Source organism: Bos indicus x Bos taurus, chromosome 14 (assembly GCF_003369695.1).
Source record: "Bos indicus x Bos taurus breed Angus x Brahman F1 hybrid chromosome 14, Bos_hybrid_MaternalHap_v2.0, whole genome shotgun sequence".
NCBI classification, from domain to species: Eukaryota; Metazoa; Chordata; class Mammalia; order Artiodactyla; family Bovidae; genus Bos; species Bos indicus x Bos taurus.
Window position 1 is genome coordinate 954,642 of NC_040089.1, and position 16,526 is coordinate 971,167.

The window sequence follows — 16,526 nt, forward strand, 5'->3', positions numbered from 1 at the left end:
CTGCGTGGTACGCGCACACAGAGGAGGCACACTGCACGCACATGTCACCTGGGGTCGGGCCCTTTATTGGGGCGGGTTGCTAGAGGCCCCCGCCCGGCAGCTGCACGCGCACAGGCAGCAGGACCTGCAGCTGCTCGGCCGGGGGCCACCGAACCTTGGTGACGAAGAAGAGGCGGAAGTGCTGCAGGCGCGCCTCCTGGAACTGGTTGGGGCTGTACTCGGGCCCATCGGTCGGCCGCAGCAGCGACAGGTACCTCTCCTGCTCCAGCAGCCCGCGGCCCAGCAGCTCCTGCACCAGGCCTGGCTGCACTGCCTCCAGCTGCTGCTGCACGGCCGGGAACAGATCCACCTCGCGCAGGTCAAACACCAGGGGCTTCCCGAACCTGCGGGGACGGCGTAGGCTGTGGCAGTGAGGGCTGCGGCGAGAGTGGTGTGGCGTCCGGGCGCCTGCCCTCCGCCCACCTCACCTGAGTGCCCCCAGCAGCGCCAGCCGGATCCTCTCCGGCCTCAGGTGGTCAGGGTTCACGGCGTCCACGTAGTTGGTGTCCTGATAGCGCAGGAATGTGGCCGCCTGGCCCGAAGGGTCGATGACAAGAGGCCACCTGGGGGTGGCCTCCAGGTCACTGCCATCTGCTAGAACCCCCAGCCCACCCCTGGCCTGCCGGGACCACTGACCTGCCGTCTGCGCGGATGCGGTCACCCACGTCCTTCATCAGCACGTCGTGGAGCTCGCTGACCTGGCACTTTAGCCCGGGCACCTCCTCCTCCGCTGTGGGGGTGTAAATGTGGGGCCGATGGGAGGGGCGGCCCAGATACCCACCGGGGACCCTCCCGCCTCCAGCCCCAGCCCAGCCCCACCCACCCTCCTCGGTCTGCTCCCGCAGCTCCAGCCTGGCCAGGGCCAGCACCTCCTCTGCCTTCTGGGCCTCCTGCTGGAGCCTGTCCACTTGCTCCTCTGCATCCTTGATGGCCTGGAGGGGGGCCCCCACGCTCTGCTCAGGGCAAGGCTGGACACCAACACCTACCTGCCGTGCACAGCTGGGACCCCTAAGGAAGAGGGGGCGCCCTGCCCCAAGAGGTGGCTGCTGGAAGCTGACAGCCCAGGGGTGGGGCTCCCCAGGTCCAAGGGGGAGAAGCCAACCTGCAGCGTGAGCTCGGCCAGGCCTACGCCCCTCCGCTCGCACTTGTCGTGCTCCGCGATCCTCCGGTTGAGCTCGCAGTAGGCCTGCTGCAGCTGTGGGGAAGGGGGCGAGCCGGCCTCCAGACCAGGTTAGGGGTCCACAGGGCGCCTCCGCGCTCCCAGCTCTCCGCCCACCCGCCCTCCCCTCCGGGGGCAGGCGGCTCACCTGTTGGTGACATTGCTGCTGCTCCTTGGCCAGCTGCTGTACTTTGAGGTTCATGCTGCGGTGGAGGGGGGTGGTCAGAGCAGCCCCGGGCCAGCCCCCCGCCTCCCACCCGCCGCACCGTTGGGCCTCTGCCTCCTTGTGCCGTGCTGCCTCCTGGGCCCGGCGTTCCTGCTCCGCCTCCATGTTCCGGAGCATGGCGTCTGTGAGGCTCAGGTCCCACGACTGCAGCACGCTGACCACAGTGTCCAGCGAGGCCACCTAGCGACAGAAGCCACTGGTCAAGAGCTCGGGCCGCCTGTTCTTCACCTGGGGAGGTGCTACAGTCCCACTTCAGACAGGATACCCCGGGGCAGAAAGGCGGCCCTGACAGTGGGCCAGGGAGGTGCCCGGAGCCTTGACCATCGTGATCAGCACCCGTGAAGCCGGGCGCTGGAGGGTCCCCACGGCCTCCCTCCCGAAACCTCAGGCTCCGCATCCCCCCACCTGCCCTCCTCCTCCACACCCCACCCACCAGCCCCCACTGCAGGGTCCCTGGCTGCAGCCTTTGCTGTCCCCTCGCAGACCTCCATCTGTAGGACACAGCCCTTATCCGCACCCATCCCAGGCCCCTCCGCTCCTGCTCCGGAGTGAGGAACGGTGGTAGGAGGCGGGCTTCTCAGCATGGGGCACAGGGGCCTGGCAGCATTTCATTTCTGGACTCAGGAGGTTAATCCGGGTTTAATCGAGCCACACAACTTTGATTTGTACAATGTTCAGTATGTGGTTTGTATACAAAAAGAAAGTTCAAAGATGTGCAAAATCAGGGATGAGAGAAATGGACAGATGGAGCAGATGAGTAAGTTAATGAATTAAATGACAAAAGAATGAAGGATTCTTGGGTTAATTGAATGAATGGATGAAATAATGAATTGATACATAAAAATTAATAGATGAAGGGATTTAATGGATGAATAACTTAGATAAGAAGGTGGTTGAACAAATGGATAGATGAATCCAATCCAATCATTCAATACAACTTGTGAATGCCTTTCATGTGACAACCAAAAGCACAGTCCGTGCTTTTTCAAAATTTCCTCTCAAGTATGGAATATGCCTGCTGGCCCAGCGGCTAAGACTCGGTGCTCTCATTGCAGGATGAATCCCTGGTCAGAGAACTGGATCCCACACGCCACAACTAAACCCCGGTGCAGCCTAATAAAAATTTTTAAAGAGAATTAAAAAAAATTTTTCCCTCAAAATTTACTTCTCTCAAGTAAACAGCATAAGTGGGTGTGTGAATGGATGGATAGATAGCTGTGTGAATTGATAGTAGTTAAATACGTGAATAAATGAGGATGGCTTACCGTGGTAGGAAGGGTGAAACAGATACAGTAGCGAGTAGCCAGACCAGCAAGTTTATTAATAAATGACTCATAAGCTAATGAGAAAAGGTGTGAATTGATGAAAGAGTAAATCCACTTCAGGGAAAAAAGATTGGGTTGAGTGGATAAATTTATGAAAACAAGGACAGATGGACAGATGAGGGATGAAGGGATGGCAGACAGAGGCACAGCTAGTGGCTGAGGTCACTCAGTTCTACAGCATTACTGGCGGCTTCCCCCGTGGCTCAGTCGGTAAAGAATCCGCCTGCAGTGTGGGACACCCAGGTTCAATCCCTGGGTTCGGAAGATCCCCTGGAGAAGGAAATGGCAACCCACTCCAGCATTCTTGCCTGGAAAACCCCATGGACAGAGGAACCTGGCGGGCTACAGTCCACAGGGTCACAAGAGTCGAGCACAACTTAGCGACTAAACCACCACATCACTGACTTCTCTACTTGATTCACCGGTTGCTGAGGTAGGGATGCCGAAATCTGCTACTGTGATTGTGGATTTAGTTCTTGTACTTCTCTGTTTTTGCTTCATGTACAGCTGCAAAAAACATTCAGGATTCTTTTGTCCTCTTGATGAATCCTTTGTGCTTATGAAATGATTATTTTCTCCCCAGTAATATTTTCTGTTAAGTCTACTTTTTCTGATGTTAATATATTCATTTCAGCTTTCTTAGTGTTATCCCAGCACATTTGTCCTGTCCTTTTAATTTTCTATTTGTGTCTTTAAAGTTTGTTTCTTATGGCAGAATACTGTTGAATTTTCAAGAAACATGTACTCATTGGGCTGTACCGGGTCGTTAGCCTGGCACGGAGCCCTCTGTTGCGATGCAGCCATCTCCGGCTGTGGCTCACAGGCGCTGAAGCAGGGTCGGCAGCTGCGGTGCCCGACTGAGCTGCTCCTCTGCACGTGGGATCTCGGCTCCCTGACGAGGGATCTAACCTGCGTCCCCTGCATTGGAAGGTGGATTCTCGACCACTGGACCACCAGCAAGTCACTCTAGTTGGATGTTTTTTTAATCCAAAAGACAGTCTGCCTTTTAATTGGGGTCTTTTGACCTTCTACACTTAATGAAGCTATTGATATGGTTGAGTTTCAAATTACCCTTTGCTATTGTTTTCTCCTGGTTCTAGTATGATCTTCCTTTTCCTCTTTTTTTACACTATAACTCTATTGATATTTAGTAGCTGCTTTAGGGCTTCCAGCATACGTATACCTCTAACTTATGACAGACTGCCTTTAAATGATATTGTACCACTTTACATACAAAAACCTCCCACAGTATGTTTCATTTCCCCTTGCCAACCTTTATCTTTGTGTCACACAGTTGAAGCAAACAACTATACTTTGTGCAGTTTTCAGTATGTGTACCTCCATGTGTTATAAAACCACAGGACATGTGCCATTATTTTTTGTTTCAACTACCTTCTCAGTAAGTTTAAACAATAAGGCAATATCTCATATATTTACCTACATAGTTACCCTTTCTAGCGTTCCTCACTCTTTTGAGTGGATCCGTATTTCCATCTGGCATCCCTTCTATTGGTACGTCTTCCTTTAATGTTTCTTATAGTGTGAGTCCACTGGTGATTGAGTCTTCCAGCTTTTGCGTGTCTGCAAAGGTATGTCTTTACTTTGCCTTCAGTTACGAAAGATATTTGCACTGAGCGTAGCATTGAAGGTTGACAAGATTTGTTTCCTTCTTCAGTACCATTAAAGACGCTGCCCCACTCTCTCCTCACTTCCACTCTTTCCAACAAGAAGTCTGCCATAATCCTTATCTTTGTTTTCCTGTCTATGCCTTTTTTCCTCTGGCTGTTTATAAGATTTCTCTTTAGCACTAGCCTTGAGAAATGTTATCCCATTGTGCCTTAGCCTGATTTTTCTCCCTGTTTCTTGTTTATTGAGATTTGAGGAATACGGTTTATACCTTTCATCAAATTTGGAAACCCTAAGGTTATTATCTCTTCAAGTATATATGTTTATCTGTTTCTTCTCTCCTTTGAAGACTAATTACATACGCAGTAGGCCTCCTGAAACTGTCCCACAGCTCGTGCCTGCTCATCATTTGGAAGAATTGCTCTTCTGACTCTTTGTACTTGTAGCAGTTTCTCTCTTGTGAGCCTCAAATTCACCAACCTTTAGCTCTGTTCTAAGTTGACATTAATCTCACCTATAGCTTTTTGTTTCTCATTGCAGACACTGTCTTTTTTACCTCTAGAATTTAAGCTTTTTATGTCTTCCATTCTCTATTCAATTTTTTGAGCATCTGGAATACAGTTACAATAGCTGTTTACAAGTCTTTTACACTAACTGTGACCCACGTCAGTTCATTTGTCTTGACTGGTCAAGTTTTCTCATGGTCATATTTTTCTGCATTTTTGTATGCCCGGTAATCTTTCATTGGTGCCAGACAATGTGCATTTTGTCTTGTTAGGAGCTGTATATTTTGTATCTCCATACACGTTCTTGAATTTTGGCATACAGTTAAATTACCTGGGAAGTTTTATCCTTTGGGTCTTGCCTTGAGATTGGCGAGGCTGTACCAGAGCCGCGTTGATCCTCACTACTGAGGCAAGGTCCTTCCAAGTGCCCCACCCAGTGCTGCAAGGGCTGTGAGAGCTCCTGCCCAGGCTGGTGGCGACAGGCTAGGCACTCCCTCCTCCCGTCCTGACAGGTGTTCTGTCCCCAGCCTTGAGGCATTTCCTCACAAGCAGGAGACACCTCATATTCCCTGGATCCCCAAAGGCGCCCTACACACCTCTGGATCTCTATTAAAAATTGTACTGGAGCACAGCTGACTTACAGTGCTCTGCTAGTTTCAGGTATACAGCGAAAGCAATCAGTTACGGCCACACATACAGCCACTGGATTGCATGACTTACCGTTGAGTTTTGAGAGCTGTCTAAATATTGTAAATACGGGTCCTTGGTCAGACGTGTGGTCTGCAAGGATTTTTCTCCTTCTCTGTCTTGTCTTTTCATCCACTTAACAGGGGCTTCAGCAGAGCAAAAGTTTTACATTTTGATGAAGCTCAATTTCTTGGGGTATTTTTCTTTTATAGACTGACTGTGCTTTTTGTCTAAGAAATCTTTCCCAAAGATTTTCTCTTGTGCTCCTCTGTACGTTTTAGAGTTTACACTTTGCATTTAAATCCATAATCCACTTTGAGTTAGTCTTTTTATAGGGTGCAAGGCTTAGGTCGAGGTTCATTCCTTTGCCTGTGGACATCCAATTGCTCCAGCACCACCTCTTAAAGAGACTGTCCCTGTTCCCCCCACAGCCAGAGGACTCCTGCTCCCCCCTGCCCAGCTGTGTGCTGCTCCTCTCAGTGCCCCCTGCACCCCTCCCCCAAACTCAGGCACCAGTGGGTTCCACGTCCTCCTCAACACCCCTCAGCCCCGGCCCACCAGGGCACCAGCATCTGAGGGGGGGGCCTCCCGGTGCGCTCCTCACTCCAGCCACCCTGAGGCTGTGGCCAGGCCCTTCCGTCCTCCTGGCCTCACTACTGTTCCTTCGTCTAGCATGGAAGCAGTAGTTTGAAGCCAAAGGCTCTGCTGGTCTTTTAAAACCTGTTCTGTTGCTTTTCAAAGAAGAGCAGAGCAGAGCAGAGGAAAGTACAAAGGGCAACCCTGGAGCAGGACGGGGGGCAGGGCTTGCGACTCGGGGGCGGGGCGAGGCTTGAGACTCAACTCAGACTCTCTTAAAGAAGGTGGTGGCACTGGCTGACCCGTTTGCACAGCTGTTCCCAGAGGTCCTGGGCCACCTATCCGACCAGGCCTCCAGGGCCCGGGAGAAATCCAGGCCCCCTCGGTCTCCAGCCGAGGGTCTGGGAAAAGGCCCATTGGTGCTGTTTCCAGATGCCAGGGAGGAGCTGCCAGGCCGAGGCACCTGGGGAAGGGGCTTAGGGATCAATTTTCTCAGAAACGGGGAAATTCTGAGGGTGAGGGTCCAGATGGGCAGGCCAAATGCTGCCCTCAACCCCTGGGCCCCTGCGCTGCCCCCAGGAGCCTTGCTGTTTCCCCACCTTCCTTGGAAACAGTACTTCTAAGGCGGACTGAGGGTCCAGGGAGAAGAGAAGAACCCTGGCCAGAGGAGGCCCACGGAAGCCGGGAGCTGTGGTCTTGATGGCGCGTTCCCGGGAAGGCTCACAGCGAGGACTTCCGTAGGGAGAGGGCCTGCTGGGTCCAGGAAGGTCAGGACCCAGCCTGGAGAGCCACCAGGCTCCTGACAGCTTTGGGAGAGGGGGAGCGAGCGTCCCGCGGGAGTTCTGCCCTCCTTCGCGCACCTGCTCGGGGGTGCTCCCGTCGTCCGCATATACCCGGGGGTCAGCTCCGAGCTTCAGAAGCACCTCCACGGCTTCCAGGTGGCCCCCAAAGGCCGCTCGGTAGAGCGGGGTCCGGCCGAAGGCGCCCTGTGGGACACGCTGGCTGAGCAGGGCCCGCCATGGCGAGGCGCGACCGCCAGCCCTCGCGGGCCCCGGTGCCCACCTTGCTGTTGGGACTGGCGCCCTGCTCGGCCAGCAGCTGAATGGCCAAGGACTGCCCGCCCGCCGCCGCCTCGGACAGTGGCGTGTTCCCGCTGCTGTCCTCAAAATCCACCAGGGCCAAGCGCCGCTGCAGCCGCCGCGCCATTCCCGCCGCGTCGCAACCCACGCCCTCACGGGTCAGCAGCTCGTCCACCTGCGCCAGGCGGGGGTCAGCGGCGCCCCAAGCTCAGGACCCTCCGCCCCTCCGCCCCGCCGCCCACCTCCCGCAGGACCGCCTGGATCTCGCCCAGGTTCCCGTCGAAGGCCGCCTCCAGCAGGCGCGCCCCGCGCAGCCGCTCCTCCTGCCGCCGCCGCTCGGCCGCAGCCGCTTCCTCCTGCCGCCGCCGGGCCGCCTCCTGCTCGCGCCGAACCTGGGCCACGAAGGCCTGCGGGAGATCCAGTCGGGTTACAGCTCAGCCCTGCATCCCACGCCGCACTAGCCCTACAGTGTCCGCCCCCGGCCCTGTGTCCCCGCCTCCGGCCCTACGTCCCCGCCCCCAGACCTACAGTTCCCGCCCCCGGCCCTGTGTCCGCGCCCCAAGCCCCACCTGATCTCACCTCCCTCTGCAGCTTCTCCATCAGCTCCTGGTAGTCCTGATGCTCCTGCTGACGGCGGGCCAGCTCCTTTCTCGCCAGGAGTTTCCGGAAGGCACACTGGATGATGGTGGCTGCTCGGTCCTCCGCGGTTGGCCCTGCTAGTGGGGAGAGGGCTTATGGATCCCAGGATTTCTCTCCACGCTGCCATCTTCGCGGCTGCGGGGCCAACACCAGGTGTGCCAGAGCTCCAGGTTAACAAGGCGAGTGGAGTAGGCGAAATCCCTCCCGACCAGACCAAAGGATCAAAAATGTTCTAAAATACACAAACACGACCAAACCAGAGTAACCCAGCGGCAGAGAGCAAATGAGGCTGAGCCAGATCTCTGGCACCAAGCCTGCCCTTCCCCATCCCAGACAGCTGCGACCCTGCAAACACCCTCTGAGCCCGCAGCTTGGGGAGATATGTGGAGATGGTGGTGGGAAACCCAAGCAAGACCGAGAAGCCACTGTTGATCCTCAAAGACGCCCTCCCTCTGAAAGCCAGAAGGACCCCCTCCAAATTCAGGCAGCCGTACCCTGAGCCAGGGCCGACAGGGCTGAAGTGGGTGATCTCAAACACAAGTGCACTGGAGCTCAGAAGAGGGAGCCCCTGGGAGCTGTGATCCGTTGTCCCTGCACTCAGCCTGGAGCCCGGCAGCACACTCGGCCACAGTGGAGGGTCCCAGCGCTAGAACTAGAAGAGGCATTCACACCCACCTGCCACTCTCTGACCCTGTGATGTGTGACCGCCTAACCTCTCTGCGCCTCAGGATCCCTTTCTCTAAATGGGGTGATGACAGTCACACTGCACAGGGCTTTGCAACAGTCCAGTAATAGAACTGGTGAGTCCTGAGAGTAACTGCTCAACCTGCGCTCTTGGTTGAGCAAGAACTAAGAGTCAGAGCAGAGGAGCAACAGACCCAGCTGCCAAGCTCAGCGTGAAGGAAAGGGCAGGGAGAAGGTGCACACGTGCCCCCAGACGATGCGGCATTCAGGAGACTGGGGGAAAACAAGCAGAAGAGCCAGCTCTCCACAGGCACCGCAAGCTGGGGAGGAGCTTAATAAAAACAGAAATTCAAGGGATCAAAGACAAGAGGAAAAAAACAGAACGAGGAGGCAGATAATAGAGTCATCACAGAAAAGATGGAAGACAATTCTCAGTTCTTTTTTTTTTTTTAATTCTCAGTTCTGCAGGCCAACAACTACAGCAAGAGCAGCAGGAAACGAAGCCCGTGTGGTGCAGAGTGTGGCATGCAGGTGAGGGCACAGAGTGAGGACGATGAATTAGTGTCTCTGGAATGTGGAGTCTAGTGATGGGGAAAGTATTTAGAGACAAAACACACAAAAATTTCTGAAATGAATCTTAAGACAAAAAGGACAAAGAATACACCAGGGAGCAGAACAGCTGGCATCGGATATGTCCTATTTAAGTTGCTGGCCCTTCAGGAAAACGTTATTCGAGCACCCAAGTAGGAAATAAATCCAACTATGCTCTCCTGGGACATTTTATAGCGACATCAAATGTAGAAGTCAGCAAATGAGCACAGCCAAATAAATATTTTTAAAATAAAATTTAAAAACTAAAAAAAAAAAAATTATTATTCCTGACTGCACTCTGACAGGTACCAGAAGGTGCTAGGAAACAGACCCTAGCGACACAAGCATGCAGTATACTTGGTCATGTTTCTGTCCTTGACCTGGCACCCAGCTCCCTAGCCATGGGAGAGACATGAGATGCCAGTAACCCGGCTGAGAAGCGCAGGAATCACAGTGAATCAAATTCGCACCTGCGGCTGAAAGGGAAGCCTGCGTCCCTTCAGGACACGGCCCAAGACCCACCTCGGTGTGCACAGATCTGCCTCCCAGCCTCCCAGAGGCCCCGGTCCACTGACTAGGGTGACCAGGCCCTGGAGGAAGGACAGCAGGCAGACACTGGGGACTAAGCTCTGGTTCTGAACCAGTTTCCAGGTCCCCCAAACACTGCCGTGTCCACTGGTCAAAGTGGGGCTTATCATGCCCAGGAGACACTGGCTGAGCTGTGCCTGCATTCCTGACTCACAGAGACCACAAGCTGAGACACGGCCGCTTCCAAGGCCGAAGGACCTGCCGGCAGGCAGAGCGGACGGCCGCCCGCACTGCGCGGAGGGAGCACACAGGCGTGCGGGGGCGGCGTGTGTGGAGGCCACAGCCCAGGGCCTGGACACCCAGTGGTGCGGGCCCCGCCGCCGCTCCGTTTATCTCGCCAGCAGGGGGCGCGGGAGGCGGCGGCAGCGCAGCGCCGCCCGCCTGCCTGCTCGACATCCCTCTGCTCCGGCGCTGCCGGGCAGCGGCCACACCTGCCGGCTCCCGCAGCCGGCCACGCGCGCCAGGACGCCTCCTTCCGCCTTGCCCGCGGAGAGCGGTCTTTCTGAATCACGATGACCTCGCCTGAAGACCCCTTTGCTGCACCCAGGCCAGTAAGGAGCGTCAGGGGCTGAGCAGATGAAGCAGGGACGTGCAGGTGGGCTCCGGGAAGAGGCCCACGGCGGCCCAACAGTGCTTGTTTAAGCCTCCCCCTGTGAGGCCCCCTGGGAGGGTTCAGAGGACAGCCCTGCATCAAACAGTGAGAAACACCCGTGACCTCACCATCGGCAGGCTGGGCTGGGAGGCCAGTGGGCTGTCCTCAGGTCAGTGGGAGATGGGAGCCCAGAACCAAAGAGGCTGAGCAGCAGCAGTGAGATGTGGGGCCAGGATGCTATCGACATAGGCAGCAGTCAGGGGGACAGTCAGGACGCAGAGACCCCAGGGCGAGAGGCAGGGCAGGCTCCATCCACCCGAAATCTGACATCAGCCACCAGTCTTTGACCCAGTTTCCAGACAAAAGTCAAGGTCAAAGACTCACAGCTGCTGTGAGAGAATGCCAGATACCCTTGGAGGCCCTGCAAAGCCTCTCCAAGTGCTCTCCCCAGGCTGGCATTCCCTTGCCCGCCCCGGAGGAGTTGGTGGCCTCTGTCAGGGTCAACGATGCCCTGGAGAAACGAGAATAGAGACTTTTGGAGGCCCACAGACGTGATATCTGAACTGACACTGCTGCCTGGAGGGGCGGCGGGTGCATTGTCACATCATCACGGTCCTGTCTTCAGAGCGAAGGCTGAGGGACAGGCGGCGCTGTGGCCCCAGTCCATTCCCAGGTCCCTCTGGGACAGGGACACTTGGCTGCTGGCAGAATGCTCACACTGGCTTCTTGACCAGCAGGGCTGTTACCGTAGCAAGAGCCAGAGGGGAGCTTGAGAAACTCCCCGTTCCCACCAGGACCGTGAACAAAATAGAACAATTTCCTGGAGGAAATGAAGAGACTAATACCAGCACCAAAGACATGAGAGACCCCTATAAATACAGTCAGCTGACCTTTGACAAAGGGGCAAAGGCAATGGGTGAAGCCAAGGTGGTCTCTTTAATAGATGCTGCTGGAACACCTGGACGTCCATGTGCAAGAAAGTGAATCTGGACACAGATCTTACACCCTTCATGGAAATCAACTCAAGATGGATCACAGACCTGAATATGAAACAAAACTGGAGCATTCCCTGGTGGCCTAGTGGTTAGGATTCTGGGCTTTCACTGACGCAACCCGGGTTCAATCCTGGGCTGGGTTACTGAGATCCTATATGTCTTACAATCAAACCAAACAAACAAAAAACCCCCACAAAACTGATTTCTAGAAGGTAACAGAGGAGAAAACCCAGATGACCTTGCAATGACTTTTTAGGTACAACACCAGAAGCACAATTAATGAAACAACTGATAAGCTGGACTTCACTAAAATGAAAATTTTCTTCTCTACTAAACACAGTCTGGGAGAAATGTTTGCAGAAGACATATCTGATAAAGGACTGTAATCTGAGATATACAAAGAACTCTTAAGACCTAACAGTAAGAAAACAACCTGCTTTTAAAATGGGCCAAAGAGCTGAACAGACACCTCAGCAAAGAACCTATACTGTTGGCACAGAAAGCACGTGACAGATGCTCCACATCACCTGTCAGCGGGAAATGCAAAGTGAAACAAGAGTGAGATACCTCTGCAGGCCTGGTAGAGGAGCCAGAAGGCGGACACTCTGACACCAGGTGCTGGCGAGGGTGCGGAGCAAGGGAACCCGCGGTCAGTGCCGGTGGGCACGCAGGACGCTGCAGCTGCTTTGGAAGACAGTTAGGCAGTTTCTTATAAAACTGCTGCTGCTGCTAAGTCACTCCAGTCATGTCCGACTCTGTGCGACCCCACAGACGACAGCCCACCAGGCTCCCCCGTCCCTGGGATTCTCCAGGCAAGAACACTGGAGTGGGTTGCCATTTCCTTCTCCAAGGTATGAAAGTGAGAGTGAAAGTGAAGTCGCTCAGACGTGTCCGACTCTTCGCAAACCCCATGGACTGCAGCCCACCAGGCTCCTCCATCCATGGGATTTTCCAGGCAAGAGTACTGGAGTGGGGTGCCATTAAAAGTGAACATACTCTAATAATTTAATAACTGTGCTCCCTCGTATTTACCGAAAGGAATTGAAATCTTATGCTCACATCAAATCCTGCACGTGGATGTTTACAGATTTATTATAATTGCTAAAACGTAGACGCAACCATGATGTCCTTCAGTAGGTGAGTGGGTAACTAAACTGTGGTTCATCCAGACAATGGAGCCCTAAAAGGAAGTGAGCTCTCAAGACACAGAAAAACACGAGGTGCCTCCCTGCGGACTGAGCGACTCAGCGCGGTGGGTGGAGAGCTGCAGCCCCCTCTACCCGCAGGAACGCCCTCGTGCGGCACAGAGGAGTGCGGCCGGATGTGCTCCTTTCTGTCCTGAAGAACCGCTGTGCGCCTGACGCCACAAGTCCTGGAGTGAGGACCCCGGTTCCTTCACTCAGTAATATGCACTTATGGAGGAACCTTAAATGCATATTCATACTGTTCATGGGGTTTTTAAGGCAAGAATACTGAAGTGGTTTGCCATTCCCTTCTCCAGTGGACCAGGTTTTGTTAGAACTCTCCGCCATGACCCGTCCGTGTTGGTTAGACAAGGCTGTGGTCCATGTGATCAGATGGATAAGAGGCTTATGGAAGCTTCCTGATGGGAGAGACTGACTGAAGGGGAATCTGGGTCTTGTTCTGATGGGCGGGGCCATGCTCAGTAAATCTTTAATCCAATTTCCTGTTAATGGGCGAGGCTGTGTTCCCTCCCTGTTATTTGACCTGAGACCAAACTATGGTGGAGGTAATGAAGATAATGGCATAAGAAAAAGTTGGCTCAAAACTCAACATTCAGAAAACCAAGATCATGGCATCTGGTCTCATCACCTCCTGGCAAATAGATGGGGAAACAATGGAAACAGTGACAGTTTATTTTGGGGGGCTCCAAAATCACTGCAGATGGTGACTGCAGGCATGAAATTAAAAGACACTTGCTCCTTGGAAGGAAAGTTATGACCAACCTAGATAGCATATTAAAAAGCAGAGACATTACTTTGCCAACAAAGGTCCGTCTAGTCAAAGCTATGGGTTTTCCAGTAGTCATGTATGGATGTGAGAGTTGGACTAATAAAGAGAGCTGAGCACCAAAGAATTGATGCATTTGAACTCTAGTCTTGAAGAAGACTCTTGAGAGTCCCTTGGACTGCAAGGCAATCCAACCAGTCCATCCTAAAGGAAATCAATCCTGAGTATTCACTGGAAGAACTGATGCTGAAGCTGAAACTCCAATACTTTGGCCACCTCATGTGAAGAACTGACTCATGTGAAAAGACCCTGATGCTGGGAAAGATTGAAGGTGGGAGGAGAAGGGGACGACAGAGGATGAGATGGTTGGATGGCATCACCGACTCAATGGACATGAGTTTGGGTAAACTCCAGGAGTTGGTGATGGACAGGGAGGCCTGGCGTGCTGCAGTCCATGGGGTCGCAAAGAGTCGGACACCCCTGAGCAACTGAACTGAACTGAACTTAAATGCATATTACTCAGTGAAAAAAACAATCCGAGAAGGCTATAATACTGTATGATTCCAAGTATCTGACGTCCTGGAAAAGGGAAAACTATGGAGACAATAACAAGACTGGTGGTGGTGAGGGATAGAAGTGGGTATGAGGAACAGACAGAACAGGGGGGAATTCTAGGGCAGTGAAAATCCTCCGTGTGATGGCACAATGATGTGTACGTGTCATTAACATTTGTCCAAACCCACAGGATATACAACACCGAAAGCAGACCCTGATGTGAACCGTGGTGTGTCCGTGAGGCTCGTCAGCTGTCAGCAGTGTGAGTGGGGGTGCTGATAACGGGAGAGGCCGTGCATGTGTGGCGGGCTGGGCGTCTATGGGAATCTCCTGCATTCCCCTCAATGCTGCTCTCAAAGAATAAAGCCTAAATTAAAAACCCAAAGACCTGAGGAAATCAGGTGTGGCGGTGCCCATCACATCTCCGCTAAATTCACCTGTCTGGCCTCTGCAAGAAACAATGGAGGGAGAAGATGGATGAAGGCAATGCGTACAGACGGGCCAAGCAGGGCCACCCTGGGCTTTGGGCACCTGGCGTGTGGCGGCGTCTGGCCCGTGGTGCTCTCCCATCCACGCCAAGCAGCAGGCCCTCTCTGCCCTGTCTCAGGACCATGTTATTCTCGGCAGGCAAGATGGCAGCCCCTGCCGACGCCCCTGTCTTGTTCCCGGGAGTCTGTGAACATGCTGTGTTACATGGCAAAGGCCGTAAAGACTGAAGGCAGAACTAGGGCCGCTGTCAGCTGACCTGAAGACAGGAAGCCAGCCGGGGTCATCGGAGTAGGCGCAGGAGAAGACGCAGAGGAGCTGGGACTTGGGAAGAGGCTGCTGATTGTGGACAGGGAGGGAGCAGCCCTGAGCCAAGGAATGCGGGCGCCTGCAGGAGCTCAAGAGGACAAAGGACAGATCCTCCTCTAGAGCCTGCAGGAAGCAGCTTGATTTTAGTCCAGTGAGGCCCAGGTCAGCCTTCTCACCCACAGAACTGCAAGACAGTAAATCTGTGCTGTTGAGACACTAAAAGTACATTAACTGTTGTTACAGTAGCTACAGGGAACTAGCACAGAAACCCACGTCATCGCAACAACTCACGGATCCAGGCAGATCCAGAGGATGGGAGACTAACCCACACTAATGAGAAGTTTAGAGCTTGCAGATCTGGGACGTGCCAGGATACCTTAAAGGTAAGAGCTAAGCTGTCATGCCTCGGACCTCCTTCCGTCAAGAGGCCCAGAGCTTGGCAGGCCTCTCAGGACTTCAGTGCAGCTGGTGCTGTCTCTGGGAATAGCATCCCACCCGTGTCCTGGGAGGTCCAGGAGGCTAACAGTCAAGCCCAGGGGTTCTGGTGGAGGCGTGTGCTGCCAGGCTGGCTGGCCGGCAGGTCTGACAAGCTGAAGGTGTATACTCGTGGGGAGGAGGAGGCCGGGGGGACCCAGTGGGAGAGCCGCAGCACAGACTTCAGGCTCCAGAGCAAGGCTGTGCCTCCCCTGAGAACATGGTTCTGGATCTGGATAACAGCTCTGGGATGGGGAGGGCCCTGGTGGAGCCTGGAGTCCAGCCAGGGCTCTAGAGGACAAGCAGCCTGAGTCCCCACCCTGAGCCGGGGTCCTAGCTCTGGGACTTGTGGCGCTGGGCACACACAGTAGTCCTTCACAACAGAAAGGAACACATCCCGATGCACTCCTCTCTGCCGCGCAACATCGCTCCTGGAGGTGGACAGGGGACTCCGGCTCGATCCACAGAGCTCAGTCCACACAGAGGTGCCCCTCAGACTGCCCGCTGCCGCCTCACAGCTCCTCTCGGGAGGTCCCAGCGGAGGAGAGAATCTCCCAGGGGTACCCGGTTCATGGCGGGGAGAGTGGCCTGCGGTGTGCAGGTAGACGACTCCAGGACAACGGGTAGGGCTTAGCCAGCATCGGGAGCCTGAAGTGAACAAGTCTGGAATGACGGTGGGCAGGCCTGAGAAAGGCGTGCGGGCCGACTGGCAGCACAAGCCCCTCTCGTCAAGGCTGATCTAGGCCGGCTACCGACCTGCCGAGTAACTGTTTTGACATCAACTCATGCACTCAAGCTGACAATTTGGACAGATTGTCAGAAATGTGGGTGGTGAGAGGAGGACAGATCCTCTCTGGGGCAGGGGGGCTTCTTGGAACAGACCAGAGTGTGAATACGCTGGAAGGGTACCCACTGCAGGGAGCCGAGGCTCCCAGACACATGAGCATGGCCGCAGGAGAAGGTAGGGGTTGGGGGTGCCTGCACTTCTGGCCGCCCAGCCCCGAGCGAAGCAGTCCTGAGTGACACCTCCACCGTGAGGGGACCCCGATTGTACAGGCTGAAGTCTAGGCTCTGCAGTTGCGTCTGTCCTCTGGGTCGAGGCCGCGCCTGCAGACCAGTAACACGTCCGTGGTCCTGGCACCCACCCTGCCTAAGTGGGGGACCCGCCTCCTGCAGAAAGAGGCGAAGCAACGGCAGGTCTTGTGTTACTCCAGGTCCACAGACAAGGGTGGACGGACCTGTTGAAGGCTCGAGACCCTGACCTTGTGAGGCTGGTTTCCGTTCTGGAAAATTCAGTAGGAGCCCACTTCCCACTACAGAAACCCACAAGGAGGGGGCAGACACCGGTCCCTCCAGGGCCTGACAACGGGAGCAGGACCTAAGGGCAGACTGGGCTTCTCACCAGGCGCCTGGATCTTG

The 16,526-nt window shown here is 54.6% G+C and overlaps 2 protein-coding genes across 9 annotated transcripts in view; one reads left to right on the forward strand and one right to left on the reverse strand.

Moving 5' to 3' along the window:
• Window positions 1-38: 38 nt before the first annotated feature.
• Window positions 39-16,526, reverse strand: part of IQANK1 (IQ motif and ankyrin repeat containing 1) — a 23,293-nt gene continuing 6,805 nt past the window's right edge. For 2 of the 7 annotated variants that reach the window (XM_027560476.1, XM_027560475.1), the window contains exons 4-13: window positions 7,803-7,939; window positions 7,466-7,630; window positions 7,207-7,398; window positions 7,005-7,130; window positions 1,347-1,604; window positions 1,142-1,234; window positions 863-971; window positions 676-769; window positions 468-602; window positions 39-383 (exon numbers count right to left, since the gene is read on the reverse strand). In XM_027560476.1, coding sequence (XP_027416277.1) covers window positions 80-383; window positions 468-602; window positions 676-769; window positions 863-971; window positions 1,142-1,234; window positions 1,347-1,604; window positions 7,005-7,130; window positions 7,207-7,398; window positions 7,466-7,630; window positions 7,803-7,939 — 1,613 coding nt within the window. In that variant the 3' untranslated portion in view covers window positions 39-79. The remainder of the gene's footprint in view (window positions 384-467; window positions 603-675; window positions 770-862; window positions 972-1,141; window positions 1,235-1,346; window positions 1,605-7,004; window positions 7,131-7,206; window positions 7,399-7,465; window positions 7,631-7,802; window positions 7,940-16,526) is intronic. The other 5 variants (XM_027560477.1, XM_027560479.1, XM_027560478.1 and 2 more) reach the window with 4 other exon arrangements.
• The window catches only part of FAM83H (family with sequence similarity 83 member H), a 22,195-nt gene continuing 15,823 nt past the window's right edge, over window positions 10,155-16,526 (forward strand). Inside the window, exons 1-3 of one of the 2 annotated variants that reach the window (XM_027560421.1) lie at window positions 10,155-10,320; window positions 14,029-14,100; window positions 14,877-15,016. The gene's annotated coding sequence lies outside the window, so the exon portion shown is untranslated. Of the gene's footprint in view, window positions 10,321-13,825; window positions 15,017-16,526 lie in introns of those variants that run through there. The other variant, XM_027560420.1, reaches the window with a different exon arrangement.